Source organism: Platalea leucorodia (assembly GCF_965183815.1).
Source record: "Platalea leucorodia genome assembly, chromosome: 1".
Lineage (NCBI taxonomy): Eukaryota > Metazoa > Chordata > Aves > Pelecaniformes > Threskiornithidae > Platalea > Platalea leucorodia.
The window spans coordinates 136,553,897-136,576,722 of NC_138823.1; the positions used below are offsets into that span (position 1 = coordinate 136,553,897).

At 36.5% G+C, this 22,826-nt stretch overlaps 1 protein-coding gene across 1 annotated transcript in view; it reads left to right on the forward strand.

Annotated features, from left to right (window-relative positions):
• AGMO (alkylglycerol monooxygenase) overlaps positions 1–21,952 on the forward strand; it is a gene marked incomplete at its 5' end in the record, with an annotated part of 192,865 nt that extends 170,913 nt beyond the window's left edge. Inside the window, one exon of the mRNA XM_082337856.1 lies at positions 21,859–21,952. Coding sequence (XP_082193982.1) covers positions 21,859–21,939 — 81 coding nt within the window. The 3' untranslated portion in view covers positions 21,940–21,952. The remainder of the gene's footprint in view (positions 1–21,858) is intronic.
• Between the last annotated feature and the right edge of the window lie 874 nt (positions 21,953–22,826).

Below are 22,826 nucleotides of genomic sequence, written 5' to 3' on the forward strand. Positions count from 1 at the left end.
TCCATTTTCTATTTTTCTTTTCTATTATTATTGATTCTTTCTTTCCTTAATTTTCCTTCCTCTTCTCTTTTTGTGTTGTTATACAGTGTTCACCTCACTCCATGTCCTGCAACCTCTCTTCTCAACTCTTCTCTCTGCTTTTCCTTCCTCTGCCTCTATCCTTTTTCTTTTCTGCTCTCCCCCCTATTGTTTTCTCTCTGTCACTAGTATATAAGTTTCTCTCAGGGATTGTCCCTTCCCTGCTTCTCTGTCCCCTTATGTACACTGTTTACTCTTTACTGTGTCTTTTAAAGAATTTCCTCTTTCCATAGATTTGATATTTATATAAAAAAACACTTAGTTTGCAGAAAGGCTGTTCCCATCAGTAGGAAACAATTGTTGGCCTCCAAATCAATCCTTCACCACATGTGTCTAAAGCAGCTTATTGATTTGTTATTTTTTAGCACTCTTTTGCTAAAGAAAGACACTTTAACTGAAGCCTAACAGTTACAGTTAAGTAACAGCCATACAGTAAGTACAGACTTTAATTTCCTGTGTAGAAATCTGTAGAAGAAATATAAGGAGTATGCAGCATAATACTAAACCAGATTAGTAGTTTTGGCACGCTAAAGCGTGCTAAAGTAAGTTCGTCTCTTACTGTTTTGGAGGCTGTATTCTTTATTCTGTGCTATGTCTACCCTGCCCACCTCCATGTCAGAGTCCTCTGGTTTTCTGTCAGAGCATGGAGGTTTTCTTATTTTACATCCTTCATGTCTTATATTGTAGTCATAGTCCTTTAAGACTACAGAATATTTTAGAAGGATTTCTTCCACATCCATCAATACAAGGCTTTGGTATAATGAAATGGTATGCTTACATTCGTTAGTATTTGTGTTTGATACAAATATTTACATCCCAATTAATTCTCTCTTCCTTAAACACAGTGAAAACACAAGGAGCTCAGCAGCAATTGCTTCCAACCAGTGCTTTGCCTCAGTTACTGCAAGATAGCTCCTGGCGTAGACACAACTTAGAAACCTCCAATCCAGGCACTAAGATGTGGCTGAGGTAACAGTATCAATCCTTAGTTAGTTTTGGGAAAGAGGTAGAATCAAGAACTGAGATCTTCCACTCCAGTTAAGAGCAACAGAAGGTGTTGCACCTGGCCATAGGAAGGTTCTTCATGCCCAGGTACTGTGAAAGGCAGCCAAAACACTGCCCTCTTGCAGAAGTAACTTCTGTAATAATGCTCTGTCAGTAATTCCACGTGATTTCTCTAGTTTCTGGAGGTTCAGTTTTCTTCTCATTAAAATAACTTCATTATTTTTTTCCTCTCTTTTCCTGTTTCCATTTCCCTTTCCATATCTGTAGGCTGTTCTTCTGAAACACTCAGCTGTACATAGGGCATTATTTTCATGCCTATAACAGGTAGTCTGTTTTCTGCTAAAACCTACTGTTCTGACTTTTCAAGATTTTACTCGTTGTTCTATCTAGTTTGCACTCACCCACTGCATATAACATAAGGTTTGAATCTCTCTGTTCTGTAAGACTAAACTTTCCCTTCCACACTGTTAGTTCAACCTCTGGTATCACATTAACACTCTGCACCTGTGTCCAACTTCCAGTTAATAAGCATTTTCCTTACATCATTGAAAGTAATAATCCAATCATTAGGTGTAGTTATCTCCTAGGCAGTTCTGATTGGGGATGCTTCACTTGTACTGATCCTCCTCCTGCTGAAACAGCCTTTCTTCCCTGCTGCAGCAGTGTCATCTCTGTGTGTTGGGTAGCATCTGCTCCTTTCCAGGAATACATCAGCACTTGGATCTGTGGGGAGACTGTGATCTGCACTGATAGCACATACCTGCTTGATCAGCTAGACTTACAACCAAAATATGCCTGGAGTATTAAATTCCTTCAGGCGACATACGGAAAAGTTTTCAGGTTTTGCTGAAAAGTTTTGCTTCTTGCAAATATGGCAGTTTTGGTGAAAACAGTTAAGTTTGTTTCTTGCTGTCACACATTATTCTCTAACTGTCTACAGAATCACTGTATTTGCATTATTTTAAAAACATTGTGCTTTATCTCTGATTGCTATGCAGGACTTGGCTTTACAGTCATTCAAAGTACCATCATCTTCTTTTCCTTCCCAAATATGATGTCTTATGGGTATGTTCTGCAGGTTGATATATTCCTTTTGAAGTTTTTTTTTTTCCTATGGATGCAAAATTCTTCAAATCTCTGTTGCTCAACCTGATAGCGTGTTCTGCCTCACTTGTTTCTAGGTTTTTATGTAAATCTAAGGCTTCAGACTAAGCAGTACTTTCAAAAAGCTACCATTTGTTCAATATTTAATTTGTAGGATTTTTTGGGTTGTCTTTTAAAAAAACAGACCAAGTTCTTGACTGAATTTTTTCTAGTTATTTGCCACAATGTTAAGTAGTCCAGCTGGACTGGAGACCTTAACTTCTCCATTTTGCCATTCATCAGCTTTCAAGGAGCTGTGTTCTCTTTTTCTCAGTTTCTCATACATGGTATCTAACTGTGAGCTAGATTCAAACCTTTATGAATAAGATGACTAATATAATTATTAGTATGTGTACTAATGTAACCATTAGTGGCCCAACAAATACATCAGAAAAGACAGTGTGGAGGGGAGGGGAAGTGGGAGAAGTATATCCCCTATCTACACATATACATGGTTAAGTATTTAGACATCTTCCAGGCTATCTCTGGAGCTTCTCAGGGCTCCTCTTTGCAGAGGCAGTGGAAGCCACGGTGGGTCTCTTCCTGCAGCACAAGAGGCTGCTTTAACACGTGGAGCCTTAACACAGAATCTCGCCCAAGGAATTCCACCTGATTTTGCTATGAGGTCCTCAAGGTGGCAATGCAGACAAACTAACAGGTCAGAGTGCCAGTTTAAAAATACTGAACTGAGAACATCTAAAGTTTAGATTACTAAAGGGGTCATTTTAATTGTGTTTATTTTAAAATGTTCATCGTTCTGACAGGACTGCCAAGTTCATGTAAATGAGAATTGGGCACAAAACAAGAGGGATAAATTTGATTTATGTAGTCCCATTAGTTACTTCGTAGATCAGAAGATGAGATATTTTTAATGTAAAAAAAAAACCACAGCAAATAATTACATTCAAGCCATTAAAATGAGTCACTGTTTATTTTTTTTATTGTTGGTGCTTAATTCTCCACAATCATATATATTGGTAGTCATTTATCCCTTGAGGAATGCATACAAAATGTTGCTATTACGATTTTATATCATTTGTACCAATTTTACAAAGATAAAAATATGTGTATATTTATAAGATGAAGATGCAACTTCAAGATTATTTAAAAATTTTAAATCTCAAGAAAGAAAAAGCAGCTAACATGTTTAGACCAGAGATTTTCAGATGATGAATTTCAGTGTGCTTATATTTTGCAAAAGATTGTCTATGTATTAAAAAGGTCTGATTGGTGACAGGATGCTCCATGTCCTAATTCATAAACTGTAACTCACAAAAAAGCCAAAACCAAACTCTTAACAGTAAGAAAAAAAATCTTAAGCCAAAATTACATAAAAGATTTAAACGGGATTTTTCTCTCTACTTGCTACAGAGATGTTGCAACAGCAAACAAAAATGAAAACACCTCCCAGTGCCAACTTTACAGGGACTGATGACGTAGATGACTATTAATTTTTGTAATTATGTGAAAAGATGATTAACTTTCCCAGCATGCCACTGTCATGTAGCCTGCAAAATGCAATGTCCACTCCTTAGCATACCAACCTGGCAAGATTGCTTTGTCAGGGAAAGGAACTTTAGAGGGAATTTAACCTTCTTAATGAGACTTATATCCCAGATGCACCTATTTGAAGCTACCTGTAAACCTTCTTCAGAAAAGAAAGTCTTCAGGAGTTTCATAAAATGATATCTGATTTCTTAAAGAATTTTCGCAACTTGATCCACCCTCTGTTTGAACTGCAATACTATTTTCTTACATGAAAGGAACAAATATCTCACTTTAAAATGGCCACTCAGATGTAGTATCAACAAAGGACAACTTTTCTAATTTGGAAATTTTGTATTTTTCTGGTAAAATGCAAGATTTAGGATTTATAGCTGAAGTTTACTATATGCATTTTATTTCCTTGAAATATTGCATCTGTTTATGTAAATTCATTTGGTTTGGTTTCACTTGTACTTGTAGATCCATGCCACACTGCTCTTCTATCTGTACAAAAAACTTTTAAAGGAAATGTTCCTAACATACATGGTTTGTTTTCTGTCTTTTTTTCGTTCATTACTATGATACTGAGTGTTGCTTCAGCTAAGCATTCCACAAATAAATGTACACAATAAATCTTTTGTGATGGATTACCAGGCCACACAATTATTTACAGAAACCACACAAATGCTCCAAGGGGAAATTAATTAATTATGTGAATTAATAAATATAAAAATTAATGATGTGGATTACTATAATGCTATGTAATTTATAATATGTTTCTCCCAGAAAATTTCAAAGCACTCTATAGGCTACATTAGTTACTTCAGATACTCAGGTGTGGAAAATATATTTCTATTCTGCAGTATGTTATTAGATTTTAGCCGGAACACGAAGAGAAAAGCTGGCTCATACAGGCAGGAATTTGAGGATCTGTAGTCCCGCTCTTTGTGTGCTTTTTAGATTGCTGCTATGTCTTCCCTGGTCTTTTTGTTGCATATAGCAGTAGTAGATTTTGTGATTTTATTACAGATTAAAGTTTAGCAAAGCATTCGGAGAAATATTTTTAGCTTGTGTTATGTTCTGTAGGTTTTTCTGGACAAAATATTTGTTTGCATGGTTTCTTATTGCTGTGGGAACTGAACTTGATTTAGAAAGTTCTTCCAGTCATATGTTTCTAATACCCATATCCCCTGTAACTACTGTACATTCGTGTTTCATATTGTTTCAAATTGTGGAATTGATATATGTAATGGATTTCTAGTGTATATGTATATTTGTTTATAATGTTCTCATCACTACAATACCTGAGCAGTGATAACAATCCAAGTTCCAAATTGGTCCATCATGTCCACTTTGCATAGAGGTGACTTTAGAGTGATTTGCCTGCTTGCTACGGCTTTAGAAACAGGAATTCAAGTCTCACTCCAAAGGCTGTTCCCAGCCGACAAATCTGTAAATGTCCATCTGATTATTTCAGCTGGAGAATCAGGGTGGTTGGATACTGTTAAACATGCTCATACTTTTACCTAGTTACCAGTAGCTATAAAAACTATTGCATTAGACTTGATGCGCCAGATAAGCTCAACTGGACTTGGGAGAGAAGAGAGGCAGTTCTTGGAGGGCTTCTCAGGGACTGCCTTCCCAAAAGTTGTCAAGCACCTTGTCAAGTTTGTACAGGGCAGATGTCCAGAATACAATAGGATGTCTTTATACAAGGTTAGACATATGTTTAACATAGATATAATAAAAAATTGAGTTAATAATATGATGCAGACACATAAAACATTTGTAATAAGGCATGATCTGTAGGAAAAGCAGAACCCATAAGGAAATAGCCAAATAATTTTGATTAATAAATTTATTGTGAGGTCATTCTATTTCCATAAAAATTGTGTATAGCAGAAGAGTTGAAATGTGTTGCATAAATTATTCTTCTAAAAGTACATCTAAACATACCTTACAGAAGCATAACAAACTTTTTCATGGTGATAAATCATTTTCAAATGCATTTTTTAATGCAAAAAACCAAGACAGCAAAGTTATATCTGCAGTTATGTCTTTTTGGTTGATAGGTTCTTCCTTCCCACTCCTCATCTCTGTAATAGGCTCCAGTCACATCAATCCCACACAAGAGCTTCAGTACGTTTTGACAGAATAATGATAGATGTATATGTGTTTACCCTTATTTCCTTCTTCCAGATATACATGTCATACTACACATTTTATTTCATTTTTAACCGACTACACCTTCTGCACAACTCACTGGTTAAGGTTTTATACCCTTAAAATGGAACTCTCATTTGATTTGTTTTCTAAATGAATATATTCCAGTACAATGCTTCATAAAGAGAGCATGGGTTTATGGAGATAAAATCATTAATATAGGTCTGATTGGTTTTGCATATGTTTTTTACTCTAAAATTAGTTAGCTATGTTAAAGATATATAAATAAATGTTACTTCTTTCTCACATTTTCTAGACAATTATATTTCAGTACTGAATATAAATTCACATAGGAATTGACAGACTGAATTCATAAGACTGAAAAACCACTGGGCAAAATTACAAAAATATGAAAAATATATTTTTCACTTTACAGTTATTACTTGTCCTTATTATGGATGTGTGTGGGAGAAAAACTTTACAATAAGCCCCTTCAAGGCCTGTTCTGAAAACTATACATAGGGATACCATCGCAAAGTGGCCTTTGCCATTGCTTCATAGCAGCCTGTGGAAGACAACAGGTCCAGCTCACCCTGAGTGAATGCAGAGATCTTCTGGGAGCCACCTCCCATACTACAACTTTCCAATATTTTAGCATGGCTCATGGCCTGGTGACCACAGTAAAGCATGTTGATCCAGTTCCTCTTCCACGGATCAGAATCAGCCCTGTAATAAAGTCCCACAGAAAGCTTAGCTACAGCTAGAACAAGCCTATGCATTTAAATTAAATAATTAATGAAGAACTCATGTTTGCTTCTCAAAAACACAACATCTGTATCCAGACTTGTTTGGTTCATCTTCATTTTTTCCCAAATGCATTTACATAATACTGTAGACTGTGAGAAGCTTTTTTTCAGTCTATGGATAGTTCATTCATTTCTTTTTCTCTGGTTAGCGGCAGCTAGAGGTGTTTTTAAGTCACTTTTTAAACCAGTCAGCTTCTCCTTTATTCCAAAAATTGGTTCTCTCTGATGGTGTTGTTACGATATCAGTAGTAAATCCCTTTAGATACAGACTAATCTTCCTGCAGTTTCTGACAATAATTTCTTTAACAATCAGGAGGAGACTCAATGCCATACTCCAAATTGTCTGTAATAGCCTCTCCTCAGGTTCTATTATCTGTCATCACTATAGACGTGCCTGTAAGTCTTCTATAAGATTATCTTGTTGCTAAGCTATTTTACTCATCTGGACATCATTTGTTTTATGATGCAATATTTGTTCTCGTAGCTGAAAAAATAAGTGGATTTCTTTCAGGCTTTCAGGGTTAATCCTGTATTTTTTATGTGAATACTCCTATAGACTTCAGTAAGATTACTTTTGTGAGTAAGGGTTGCAAGATTAGATCTTATATCACATATATATGAATTTGTCAGAAGTGTGTCTACACTTCTGTAACCCTGTCCCCTTTCACTCTCCTGCTTTAATGGTTTTTATGATAACATACTTATTTTCCATATTTTCTGTATGATTCAGTATTTAAGTATGCAGGCTTTCAACGAAAAAGAAAAGTAATGTTGTGTTTTTATAGTACTGCTGAAAGTATGATTTGGCTGATGTATATGCATAACTGCAAAAAGCTTCTATTCTGAGAGTGCTTGAAGGACATAAAAATAGGAGATACTTTCAATAAAAATTGAATAATTCATTAAAAGTCAGTTGAAGGGTAGAAAAATAATTAAAAGACCTAGCACAGCAAAATATTTCAAATCACTAAACTAAAACTAGAGATAAGCATATACTATTACCTAGGTTAATTCTAGGTTAATTAGGCATCAGCAAAACCTCTTTGATCCTTAATGAACAACTGAAAATTATTACAGTCTTATTTAAATAGGTAGTGGGGTGTTGATTCTTATTGTCACAAAGGGACACTTTATCTTGGGCAACCATCTGACATTTTCAAAGAACTCTGTCACTTAGTTTGGAGAAAAAAGGGAGGATTGATCACTTTTTAGCTGCTATGTTATCAGATTCTGTGTTATAAATACTTGGACGAGAAAACAGAAAGGTCAGGCACTGGTTCTTTTGGAAGTGCAATGAATGAGTTGCAAAGGAGAAAGTGAGAGAGGGCGGAATCAAGCTCTAGTGTGTAACACAGGCAGCAAAATTCCCATAACTCTTTCCCCTGTTTGAACAGTTTTGGGCAAGGTGTGGCTTACATACAGTAGTTCTTTTTCTGAATTTGTGACTTCCTTACCAGCTCAGACTCACTGACTTCTCATGGTTTGGTCAAGCGAAACCACTTTCTTCCTCTTGTTCCATTCCTAGAAGGATTCTTATGTGATCCATCTTGCTGGTGGTTTCTACCTCCAAGGGGGGAGCAGCAGCCTGCATGGCTGAGCTATGAGATCACCGCTCAGAGTGTATCTAACTTCTTACCCTTATGGCTTAGAAATATTGTATCTGCCATGCTGGATTTGACTTCACCAGCTTTAAAGCTTCTCTGGTCTGATGGAGCACTCAGACACACTTTTACAGAATACCTTTGCGGAAGCTGTCAAGCCAAAGCTATTGCTCTGTCTGGGGAATGTACTGGCTAGGAGAGCAGCTTAGCTCTTAGTGCAAGAACACTGGTAGCATAGTTTGGTCATTGAACTGAAGTACAAATAGGTGTCTGATGTCTAGGCAGTGACCAAGACAAAAACAACAAAAAATTTTTGGAACTGAATAGAAATGAAAAGTCTTGATGAAAAATGGTGTGGAGAGTGGGAGCCCTGAGGAAGGCTGGTTGGTGGCTGTTCAAGTAGCTTGCTCTGAGTCTTTAAGCAAATGTCATTCAGACGTCTTGTGGGGAGAATGCCTTTTTGATTGTCTGTTGGGGAGAATTACCATGTTTATAGAGCTGCTCTTTCCCAAAGCACTTTCCCAAAGCTTTTTGCAGACCACATTGATCATCTGCTTACTTTCCCTGTTGATAGACAGATGTTTCTTCATTTCATAGGAAGAGAGGCTGTGACAGAAGGGGCAGGCACTGACTGAACACTGCAGGTAGCAAACAGGTGCAGCCATGAACGAGGCTGACAGAGCTGTCCTTAAAATAAGCAAATAAACTAGTGAACTGTAAGCTTAACTAATAGTGCTTCTGTTGATTCACTGACCAATGAATAACCATTAAATCCAGGGTTTTACAGTCTTATGTATGTGCTGTTCTGCTGTTTACATATCAGCTATAACTATCTACTATTCCATTTTTACTTACATTAATTAACTGTTCCTTGATTGGACTAATTAAGTCCATTTAAGAAATACTTGTATAATACTTAAAAGGTAGAACTGGAGAAAAATCTTGAAGGGTGTCAATACAAGGGCTTCAAACATGCTATGTAACCTGTCCAGAACAGAAGCATAGAATTTTGACCAAGTATATCTTTGAAAAGATTATTGGACATCAATACGTATAGGCAAAAAATGGCAGATATGAATAATTACTAAACAGTATCATAAGCTACATCCTAATGTAATGTAATTTCAATGAAACTTATGAGGTAGCTGATGTTGTATACAATTCTTGGCCAAATCAGTGTATAATATAATGTTGCATATGTATTTTCTTTGACTTCAGAGTTATACTACAGATAAATGTGGCCCCAGAATTCAAAATCAAATCCATATTATGACATTCAGCCTACAGTCTGATGGAAGAAACAAATCTTTCTGGAAAATGCATAGGATATACATATTTTATGTATGTATGTGCTTCATTTTCTGCGTACATGTATTTATCTATATAGATACATACGCACTTCTACGAGTGCTATCTTTTCAATAGTATGCAGTATCATTTTTTTCTCTGAAATAGTCTCTGCTTTCGTAATTAAATTCTTTATCCTGATCACTAAATTTCTGCTCAAGATGGGAAGATGGGGAGCATTAGTGCATGCTCTCACCTTTTTTATAGTTTGAAATCCAGAAAAAAATCTTTTTGAACATTTTTAGTGTTTAGGCAATCAGTACCTGTGCTGCCAAGGCTTATTGAAAGCAGCTGGATGCCTGCCTCTGTCCTCCCCCTTTCTCGGAACTGCTGCCAGAACAGGTAGTCAGGAACGGAAAATAGAGAAATATTTGAGCATCTGTGCTCTCTCTCTCTCTCAGGAAAACAGCTGTGGCTTCCATAGGAAGCACTCATTTTTTCCCATCAGCCAAGAATCTGGATACCCTTGGGTCCAGTTTTGGCACAGCAAGCCAAGTAGGATGCAGTTTATGGCTTAAAACTTATGAGAGAAACCGTTCGGGCGGTCCCATCCTTGGCAGAACATTGAGAGAAATTCCCCAGGCTGCAAGCCACATGTGGGCCTCTGACCTTTTATTAGCACACCATGGGAGAGGTTAACAATTGTTGAGACTTCAGTCCTCCCTTTGACATACAAATACAACAATACCAAGTAGCCTTTCCAAGACAAGCATATTTAGGGTACAACATCCTTTTTAATCCAGGATTCAACATAGGGGGGAAAAAAGCCCCCAGACCTAAAAACTTACAATAAGAAAAGGATATATTTCTGTAAAACTGAAGCCTGGATTGGTATTTTTTCCAACATTCTGCAACTGTTAATGATATAGTGATTTGTGATTTTTTTTTTTTTAAACCAACATAATCATGAGATGGAAACAAATTCTCACACAAGTTTTAGCTCTTCATGTGGTCAGTGCCATCAGTTAGGGAGCTAAGATTGCTCAATAGCTGGAGCAATATAAGAAATGCATGCAATTATTTGATTTTTAAGGATGTCTGTTGTGTTTATCCAAGTACATAATTGTTGAGATAAAAAAAAAAAGTACGAATTCAGAATTGTTGATATGAGGTTTGTCAGAGAAAAAATCACAGAAGGCCAAATCTATGTCTTTTTGACATGTCTTTGTCTTCTCAGCATTACTGTACTGAATGAAACTATCTTAGTTTTTAGTAGGACGGGATTGGAAAGTAAGTCCTTTTTGGGGAAACAAAATCATTGTCTGTTTTGCAGCTAAGGAGCTGTAAAGACTAAGTGTCTTGCCTAATTTATGACAAAGAATGCAAACCGAATACCCCAGCATCCCAGGCTTTTACCGTAACTCCTTGATTACTCTTTCACAGTCTTAGAGGCAGATGGTTTTGACTATGCAGTCCCATGTTTTTAGTGTAGAGAGTATGCTGAGTGTAAAATAGGAGTGAGCTAGCTCATGCTTCTGCCCTCAGTCTTTGCAGCTATCGTCTGAAGAGCCAATGTAAGCTGATCTCTAAATGTAATAATCCTATGACTTCTCTGACGGGAAGCAGATTCAACCCTGTCCAATGCCAGAAACTGGAAAAAAAAAATATTAAAGAAGTAGCAGATCCTGCTTTTTGTCCTTTTACTAAGGTGACAACCACATCTGAGAATGAAATTGGTGAATTCTTGCACAAGATTGGTTATTGCAAAAAAATAGTTGCTAAGTAATGGTTGTTCCATGTGCTAAGCAGTCTCATCTTTATTATCTGCTGTTGGCAAAGTAGATCCTAGCAAATGTTAGTTAAAGGTGAAGAGTCCTTTTATATTCATTGTGAATAAACAGAAATACCAGGTTGGTGGGGAGCCTGCACTGAAGAAGGATAAAGTACAGCTACACCATAGACACATGCCTATCTAACCATTTACACTTCTGTCACAGCTTCTTTACATAGCTGATTCCAATGTTATACCATCCTTATAGCCAGCTATTATCTAATGAAAATTTTAGTTAAAAAAGATTTTTTTGTTGTTGTTTTAATTACCCTGAGCAGTAGCTTAATATCTTCTTTTCTTTTTGCATTATTCTTTTACATGACAGAAGATTGATTTTATTGCTTCTCCTAAGTCCTTTTTGTTTTGTTTTGTTTTTTCCCTCAAGAATACACAGAAGAATTGCTTTGAGCTTTCCTACAGGTCAACTTTTCTAAACCTTTTGTCATTCTTGTCGTCTGCTTCATGACTATATCTAGCTTACCTATGTTTTCCTTAAAGACTTCATCACTTTTCGGTAGGCTGGATCAATACCTAGGGGCTACATGAAATGCTTCTGTTAACATCTTCCGCATTGATACTGGCATCTTTTTGTATCCGCACTGTGTGGTTGAGATATAGTTTGTTTGTGAACTGCTCCAACTCTCCAATTTTTTTCTGATGTACTCCTGACTAATAATTATTCCTCACTGCATATTTGTGTATTTGTTTTTCTTAAGTCTACTATCTTCCATTTCTATTAAATTACACATTTTCTTCAGTATCTCCAGATTTTTTTTAAAAACCATTATGAAATCTCCTCCTGTTTTCCAGGAAAAGAAAGATGTTTCATAGTTTTTTGTATTTTAGAAATGTCTGCTTTTTCATCTAAATTCTGATTTCCCTCTCATTTTGTGATATAGTAATTGATTCTTCCTTTCTGGAGGTTTTTTCTTCCACTCAGTTCTGTAGCCTCCATACAGAAGTTTCATTTAGACCTAGTTTTCCTAGTAGAAAGTCACACGGATCACTTGCATTAATTTTATTTCTTTTTATTCTATTAGCTAATTAAATAATACAACTAAATTGGCTTGACATGAGTAGGAATATCAATGATTTAGCCCATTTGAATATATCTGTGGTTAATGTTGATAACAACGACTTTTATATAATCAAAAAATGGTGAGTTTTGGGAATTGGAGTTTCCCCAGACAAGAATAGAAGCACCAAGCCAGAACACAGGAAGAGCGTCTTGAGAGCAGGCAAGAGAGAGAGACACCAATAGCCAGAAGGAGATCTACTTTTCCATGTAAAGGGATGGACAGAGGGCTGGACTGACCTCAGCACATTTTTCTTCTCCTTGGAACTTAAAAACAGTCACAGTTTACTGCTTTTGGCCTCAAAAGAGGGTTGGCCAGCAGGATGGGTGTGTTCTGTCTATCTTTAACTTGGACATGTATCTTCTATGGCAAGATTTTTCCTTGACGGTATCAATGAATATTAACCCATTTCCGTCATTCAGAAGTTGTTTTTTGTTTTATTGGTTGGTTGGGTTGGGTTTGGTTTCTTTATGCTGAGAACAGCCATTTATGTTCTCCATTTTTAAATGAAAGAATTCATTTCTCTTTGCGACATGTTGGCTTTAAGAGCAATCTTGGTCTCAAGTGACTTTTAGCCTTGATCTTCCTCTGTCTTTCTTGAATACTTTTCTGGTTTTTGTTCACTGTGCTGGAAATTCCTTCTGCTTGTCACTCAATTGTTTTATCCCTCTCTGCACATTCTTATTCCTTTTTTTCACGTTTGCCATTAGTCACAGTAGCCAGCTTTTTCCCATCACCTCTTTTCAACATCTGCAGCAACGCTTTTCCCATCAGTGATCTAATGTCTGTGGGTTATAGTTAAAGGCTGGGATTATTTTTTTAATATTTTTTTTTCCCCACACAATGGAAAAATTCCCATTTTGGAGCTTGTAGCTAGTCAACTTTCTCTCAAGAGGATATTTAGTATACCAGTGAGCGAAGATCTTCCACTTTGCAGCAACCTTTGTCAGAGCTCTCCAGGTTGAAAGAGTGCTCTTGGTTCTGTTCACCACCCCGCCAGGGTGCTTACACACAATAACTACTCTCTGAAATGAAGCCATCTGTGTAGAAACATACAATATTTTATGTCTGCTAATGATGGAGAGACTGGACACTGACTTACCTAATGTTTTTCCTGCAATGTCAGTATAGTATTGTATTAAACTGACATAAAAATGAAGGGATTGAAGAGATTGAATTATTTCTGTAGATGCTTATTTGGTGAATGTTACACAGCTAGGTAATATCCAGTCCAAATTCTGAAATGTTATGTGTAGCAATTTTTCTTCTGCGTTCAAACTACAATCATTTTTTTCTGTAGCTGTAATTTTCCTGTATTTTCAAGCAAGTATGCAGGCATAAAGCAGAGGACTCTCCTGCATGATCTCCTTTAAATGAATTTGCCCCATCTTTTAATTAAAAACTTATTTCAATGCAGGATTAAGCAGTACAGTACCTAAACTTTTCTTAAACCCATGACTGTATAAAAAGAATACCCTTACTCTTATCCCAGAAATATACATGACCAGTCTTTCTCGCATAGAGTATTGCATTTAAACGCATTCAATTCTTTAAGCCTAAGAGAACAATTTAAATTTGATTAAATATAAGATCATAGAATCATAGAATGGTTTGGGTTGGATGGGACCTTAAAGATCATCTAGTTCCAACCCACCTGCCATGGGCAGGGACACCTTTCACTAGACCAGGTTGCTCAAAGCCCCATCCAACCTGGCCTTGAACACTTCCAGGGATGGGGCATCCACAACTTCTCTGGGCAACCTGTTCTGGTGCCTCACCACCTTCACAGTGAAGAATTTCTTCCTTATATCTAATCTAATTCTGTCCTCTTTCAATTTAAAGCCATTACCCCTTGTCCCATCACTTTGTGCCCTTGTGAAAAAGTCCATCACCAGTTTTCTTGTAGGCCCTCTTCAGGTACTGGAAGGCTTCTATAAGGTCTCCCTAGAGCCTTCTCTTCTCCAGGTTGAACAACACCAACTCTCTCAGCCTGTCCTCATAGGAGAGGTGCTCCAGCCCACTGATCATCTTTGTGGCCCTCCTCTAGACTCGCTCCAACAGGTCCATGCCCTTCTTATGTTGGGGGCCTCAGATCTGAATGCAGTGCTCCAGGTGGGGTCTCATGAGAGCAGAGTAGAGGGGCAGAATCACCTCCCTTGACCCTCTGGTCACGCTTCTTTTAATGCAGCCCAGGATATGGTTGGCTTTCTGGGCTGCAAGTGCACATTGCCAGGTCATGTGGAGCTTCTCATCAAACAACACGCTCAAGTCCTTCTCCTCAGGGCTGCTCTCAATCCGTTCTCTTCCCAACCTGTAATTGTGTTTGGGATTGCCCCAACCCATGTGCAGGACCTTGCACTTGGCAAGGTCTTGGCAAGGTCTCTGCAGTAAACTATCAATTCAACTAAAATGAGCTTCATATTTCTTGAATAAGGGAGATTAAACTGCTCTTTACATGTAATTTAAATAATATCTTATAAAGTGAAATAGTTCTTTACAGATGTCTGTTTTACCCTCCAACTTGTGTTTGAGCTATAAGTGATGCAGTGGGGTGTATGTAATTATGCTACAGCTGCTGACAGGCATAAAAGTAAATGAGATGTTTAATCTCAATCGGTACATTTCCTGTTTAAATGTTTAAGAAAACAAACTCAACAGCTTTAGCCAAACTGAGACAGGACTATCTCAAATATTTCATTTCTGCAACGAACAGCTATTATTATTACTAATAATCTCTTTCAATCTCGTTTGGCCTGTTAGCCTGCAACAGATTAAACTGGTATGTTTACATATTGAGTAAGTTTTGTCATCTTAACTTTTATGAAAGCTTTATTTCTAATTGTTCATTTGAAATATAATAATTGAGAAAATTTCCATGCCTGTTGTTTCTCAACTTTGAGGGAAAATGGAGGCTGAAAAACTGCAGAATACTTAAAAAAGGTGACATTCAGAATTAAGGTCTTCTTAAACTGTTGATCTTTGAACTTGTTTTTCAGTACCATGTTGTCATAAATGAAACTAAGGCAATATGAAAGAACAACAATTAGAAATTCTAAAATATTACTATGCTCCAGAATGTGTAACAAAGTATATATTTTGTTTGCAGGTTTTATGAAATTTTTAAGCTCAGATGATGCCTGACAATTTATAATTACTAAATAATTTTTTTAGAATGTATTTGCAAAACAATGAAACAGACTTGGTCCAGGAGTTATTTTTAAATGTTCATTGAACAGCTAAGAAGATTTTTTTTCCTTAACAGGGTTTTACTTTGGGGACAACTTGAAATGGCTAAACATTTAAGAATGATCTAGGAATTTATAGATTGAATTAGGTAACTTACTGTGGGAAGTATTTTCAGATGTTTCAATAAAATATGTTAAAACAAATTTCATACTGAAGAGATGCAGAGAGTTTAGGTATATTTTAATGAGTATAACATCGATACCATCTCCAGCTTGCTTATCACAAGGTGAAGATTTAATAATTATTAACATGCTTTGGAGTTCCTATTCACATGACTGACAGCAAAGCTTCCCACTTTAGTGTTTTTTTGGTCTTTTGGGGAATGAGGTAAAGCCTTCCTAATCCTAGTGCTTAGGTTGTGGATTATTCTGTGACCCAGGAGAGAAAGAATTTCATAAGTAACAGTTGAATAGGATACATATATCTACATAAGTGATTTGAGAGGCAGTGGGCTGGTTTGTCCTGAATGAAGGGCATGACGCATGACGATACCATGCTGGATGCACATAAGCTATTTTAGGTGTAAATATTACTGCAATAGCACTGCCTGCATAAAAATCCCCATGTATTTAGCTGAGGGATGTGACATACTAACTTGTGTGCAATGCCAGGAAAGTCAGAGTCAAGATGGTGCTGTGCTGAGAGAGATTTAGCAGCTTATATCCTTGCTAGCTCAGGCATCTCTGCAGTGCACTTGATTTCATACTGGGGATGTGCCCAGCTGTGAAAGCAACAGAGGAATATATATCCTTTCTCCTGATCTTTCTTTGTCTTTCCTGGATAGGTAATATAAGCCTTTTAAGGTATGGCAGCCTATGTTTTCATGCATTATCTAGCTTTAGAGTCTCAGAACATATTTTAATAAAAGAAGGAATGTTTAAAACATTTAACAGAATAGGAAGGAGATGTATATATCACTTCCCTATTATTTTCTCATTATCTGTTAATAATGAAATATAAAACTAATGAGGTATATTGTAGTAGCAAGAAACTAGTCTGTGAGTGAACTATCAATATGCTTTGTGGGGGCTGAAGATACTTGGCTTAATCCTATGTGTGCCAACAGTCTCTTAATACATACCTTGTTCTGTGTCACGGACATGCTGAATCTGCAAGATATGTACTGCACCAATAATCTGAATGTGTGTCATGAACCCTTATGGAGAATCTCCAGACATCCTGCTACCTTTACAGAAATCTTGGACAAATGCTGTGAAGCCACTACTATTGTAGTTGACCCTGTTCCCTTCTATCCACAGATCCTTCACAAAAAAAAAAAAAAACAAACCAAAAAAACCCCAAAAAACGAAACAAACAAACAAACAAACAAAAAACGAAACAAAAAAACCAGCTTCTCACTTCCTCCTCCATATATTTCCAAGTACACAAAGAGGGAACCTTCTTGTTTCTTGGTTTCCCTTTCCAGGTATTGTTATTGAAACTTTTTTGCTAGTGCAATCTTCTTGATCTGTGCAATGTACAAGATCAGAGATTTCTGGATCTGCTGTAAATGCCATGGCATTTCTCTATTAGCCTCAGACTGCTCATCTCAAAACATTGTACTGAGAATGAAGATCCATGTGTTTATTACCCAAATCCCAATTACCCAAAAACTTCCAGAAATAGTGAACCTCTTTCCCCACTTCTGACACATATATTTTCTATCATCTATCTCCTCTGCGTAGTTCAGCACCTGAAGCAGTCCTGTATAAAGAAGTGGGAAAACAGCGATGGTATTAGTGAAAACTGCACCGTTTAGGTACTTGTGAAATCTGGAGTAGTTTATTCAACCATTTTGTTATTAATATTAGTATTTTTTGTTAACTGTTATATCAGTTCATAATCTCCATCTTTACTAGAAAAGGACAATGACATTACCCAGACACAGCCTTCTCAGATAAAGTCTAAAAATGACTATCATTAATATTGATAGTATGAAATGATTTCTGGTGCCTTTGAAGAAGCCATGCCCAGACTGTAGATATATAATATAAGAATATAAAAAGCACCTTAATCATGTCTGATTTGCAATATCAGTTAAACAGTTCTCAGCATTGGGAGGGCTTATTGTTTATCACGTTTACCAGTACCAGGTCCACTTTATTATGTGAACAGCCAACCTAATGAACTACATGGATGTGCTGATCTTCCTGAGCCCTCTCTAGAGCTAGGAATACATTGCCCAGCACAGAGGTGTTCAGAGAATTCAGTATCAAAAACACGCCCATTCACGTGGTGTTGTACCCCAGATATAGCCAATTTGTTGCCAGTTGCAGACTGTCTCTGCAGCAAAATTTGGAGTGAATACATCTGGGCAGAATCTGAGAAATGTCAGAGAATCATTGAATGATTTAGCTTGGAAGGGATCTGAGGTCTTGTGGTTTGAGCCTCTTTCCCCTCCTTAAAGCAGGGCTATCTGGACATTTGTCTACATTTCTAGACCAATGTCTAAAGCTGCCTAATTCTGTCCAGAGGAAAGACACTATGTCTAGGCAACTCAGATATACAAAGCCACTACAAAAGAGAAAATGGCAAAAAGTAACATTAGTGATCAACAACAAAGCTAATCATGCGGAAGTGGGTGCCTGAATTTAGCTAATTATTTTAAAGTAGTTTACAGCCTAATAAACTTTGATCACTCCAGTGGGGATTTCCTATGAAGAGCAGACTCAGTCCTGCAGTCAATCCATTAGTTAACCTATGTTTGTTCTTGTGAAGAATGTTATTTACATTTCTGTAGGCTTATTCAGGGAGAGAATAGGGGTTGTATGGAAATAGAAAGACTGTATGAAAGGAGGTAATGTAAATATTTGGAAGAGGACTGTCCTCTTCCAGCAGTCTAAAGCATAGTCTATAATTAATCTGTAGTTACTTGAACAGGTAAATGTAAAAAGTGCTTATATTAAGGTGGCAAAAAGTTTGCATTTAACTCTGCTGGATATATGGTTGTGAGAAATTCTGCTTTTAGGCTTAGCTGTTTCATACATTACCACTGTCCACAGTAATTCTCCATTTGAATACAGAAGTTAAACTATTGTTTTTAGGTAAGATTGTTTGTGGGGGAACTTTTCTCAGTGTAAAAAAATAAAAAAGTATACTATTTAATTCTATCTTTTTATTTCAAAACTGGCTGGATTAGGAAAATATGTGAATATTTTTATCAAGGGACAAATATTAGTTGTTTTGGACAATACATGAAGGAATGAGTTAAAAAAAAAGCCCAAAGCCAAAACCCAACCTATTAGGGTGCAAGAGAGTTGAACAGAAAATGCAAAATATCTGCATATAGGATTCAGGAAATATGTTTTCCCAAGGGCATTAGAAAAATACTGGTCAACTATAGTTCAGGTCGCCTGGTGGAATGCTCTTCTACTGCTTCCTACTGCCTGCACTGTTGTCTGCTCAAAATTCTGGCATGTATCATCTCAGCTTTCCATTGCTGACATCACCTGATTGCACCATTCATTCAAGTGGGTCAAGCCATGTAGCTCCAGAATATGTAGCAGCAATCAAAAGAAACTGAACTCCAACCAACACAGCAAGCTTCTGCTTGGTAGCCCCATACAGCTGGCTCTGCTCAGGGTAGGTCAGCATTATAGTAGTAGAGCCAGCCAGAATTGCTGTCATGCAAGGGAGGATGTGGCCCCTTAATTTTTTCCCCTGATGTTTGGGTTTTTCTGAAACCCCGTCCCTCACAACCTTGCAGCATTATTGTTTCATGAATACGTTATTTCCATCAAGTACTGGCAGTCCTGACATTGATAGGCAGTGAATCAATACTTTTATAGAATCATGAAGCCAAACTAGTTCTGCAGATCCACAATGTGCAGTATGTGGTTTTTCATTCTGGATATAATAACTGCAATTTGAAGTACGCCCCTACAAGCATTGATTGCATGCTTTAAGAAATTCACAATAAAGAATTTAATTAAGAAAGAAGAAACTGCATCGCTCCATTTTAAAAAGAAAAATTCACCCAAGGTGTTTTTTTCATTTTTGGGCTATAATAGCAATAACCATCTTTAGCTGAGGACATTTCCTGGGGCTTAATGGCCCATGGCTGTGCTTCTTCAGGTGATCATCATCTCCCAGCAGTCATTAATCCCCTACAAATGCCCTGCACCTCAGTCATTAAATGTGCTTAAACGTGCTGCTTCTGAAAATGAAATACTTCTATATTTAATGCATCTTCCAGGAATAGGAGTAATCTTTCTGAGGTGAGGAATGAAAGGAGTTTAGTAACGTGTCAGAGAAGTACTAATTATGACAAGTGGATAAGATCTGTTTCTGGAGATAGCACAACAAAGAGTTTTTCCACAGTAAGAGCATGTTATATGGAAGTCATCATTTTATGTATGTCATGATTCACGCTCATTCCAATTACATAACCGCCAAATCAGAAATACAGATAGTTATTTGTAGTTGGTTTTCTTCAACAGGGCATCTCAGCATAGAAATAAAGCATGTCACAAAACACAAAGAGTATGTGCCTGCAGCACTGCTTAAAAAAGTCTTTCCATTCCATAGCTGTAAAATAGGGCTATGCAGTTTTACAAGGTGTTTGTGATAATGCAAGAAAAAAAAAGAAGTTAAATCTTTCATAGCTAAAGGTCTGAAACTCTTATAAGTAAGTCTTATGGTGAGAATTTTATGAGTCTTTCTTACAAATGGGAGCACAAATACAGCACCAACAGTATCATCAGAAGTTTTAAACACAGTAGACCGCCTACCCTTGCTCTAGTAGCATTAAAGCATTCAATGAAAGTAGTCGAAGGGAATTTGTCTTGATAGAGGTTGAATGGGGATTGGATTTTTTTTATTTGATTGGAATTCTACTTACTGACACATTGTGCTATTTCCATCTTGTGCTGCTAAGTATGTAATATATAGATTACGTGAAGCCTGTACCTGTTCCAAACAGGTTGTGAGAGGGATCAGACATGTTCCCATCACATTCCCTTCAATGAGTGCAAAATGAGTACCTTTTAGGTATTATGGTCATTTATTATTTATTTGGACATTCAGATCTCATGTACTTCGGTGAGTGACTGTGTAGATGAGGACAGAAGTAGATTTTTGGGCCATGCATTGTTAAATGTTGAATGTTAAATGATGCTAATGTTAAAATTGGAGCTCTCCAAGTCAGTACCTTTTAATTGCAGATTAACCCGAAAAAAGAATTATTATTACCTGACCTCAAAATTCCTTTTCTTTTCAATTTTCTCTGTCCCTTCAAACAAACAAAAATTCACCTGAACAAAATATCGTTCAGTATAAATGGAATGTTTTGTTTAACTCACGGTAAAAAATTTCACTTTTCACTCCTTTCAAGTTAGAGAAATTTTTCTTTCAGGAAATTTCACATAGACGCATGTGAACACATTTTTTATCCTGCTCTCTTTCTTGGTTTTTTGGACAAAGCTGTTACCTGAATTAGACTTTACCCTGCAAATACTCCTACTCATCCCAAAGCAGTTTTCAGCAAATAAACTAATGAAAAAAAAATTATGAGATCTCTCATTAAAATTCACTCACCAAAAAAAAAAAATATGCACAGAGCCAAGGACAAGATAAAGAGTATTACATCTTTAAGTTGTTTCCAATCTAGTTTATAGCTCATCATGAATAGCAGGTTGGGGAATAAGTACTGATCTATTGCACCGCAGCTAGAACACTTCTTTTACCATAGATTCTATTTAAGGCTACTTTGGGTATTTGTACCCTACCATGCAATTTACAATGTCAGCATTCTTCAGACCATTTGACAAAAAAAACAGTTTACATTTTTACACCTACCTTCTGTCACAGCGGTGTTATTATTGTCCTTATTATATATGACTCTGAGTACTCCAAATCCAAACTCAGTTACAAAGTAGGGAAGGTCATGCAGACTTTGCCAGTTATCTTGTTTTGGTACCATTCAGAAATGACAAATTCAAACAGGAATGTACACAATAAAGAGTAACAGAAAAAAAAAACCCACATACATTCCTAAAGTGAATTTATCAGTATGCCTAGAATTCTTGTATAATTTTTCTACTCGAGAGCATTCTGTTTTCACCCATTCATTATATTTACAGACAAGTATAATTTTAAAATCTTATATAACATTTCTCATTTTAAATTCTGTGTTGTAGGTCTTGTTTTCCCTCTGCGCTGCATTCTGGGGAATCCAAATTATGAAGCGGATCACTTCATCCAAAGACAAACATCACTAAAAGAACAAATCTGACATCACTTTAATTATGGAAACAGCACTTTGGAATAACCTTCTAAATTCCATGGAATTAATCAGCCATGAATCTTACTGAATTGCAATCATTTCACTTATAATAGGAGAGGTTTGTGATTTCATATGAAGGTTTGAAAGACTCATTAGGACGTGTATTCATTTTTATTTGATTTTTTAAAAAATATTTTCTTTCCCCAAAATTTAAGTAAAATGTTCATTCACAACAAATTTTTACATTCAAAGGATTACAAAGTCTTAGAAACCATGTAAAACTAATTGCATTTTGCAGTGATTTTGTTAGTAAACATATGTGAAAAGTATTTTTCACAAGAGGAATAATTAAAATCATATTTGTTATAACCTGGTACAAAGTGACTGACTGTCTTCCTACTGAGGCTAAACTTAAACATATGTGAATGTCAGTTTTTCTTTAATGACTGAATTACACTAGAATCTCAATGTCATGCCCAATTCAGTGTTCATAACATATAGCTACATGAGGATGAGTAGTCAAGGCAAGAAAATGATTAAAAACAGCATGATAAAATAACTCGAACTAGTATGAGTTGAAACATTTTCAATAAAATTGGCTGATGTATGTGTTGTATAATGCAGACTTGCAGATTACCCTGAATTATTTAAGGAGTGCACCTGCAGTTGCCAACTTTAGATACTGATTAAGCCAGCACTTACACATGGGTATCCCATTGACTAATATGTTACTCACGTGACAAAATATTTGCAAGGCTGGGCCCTTAATTTCTGGTAATTTCCTGCTGGGGTGATCTCAGGGGAGATGCATGTCTTGTCTTTCAGGAGCTGTTGGAAAGATGGTTTGTACTAAGATAGGAAAATTAAATACAAATGGTAAAG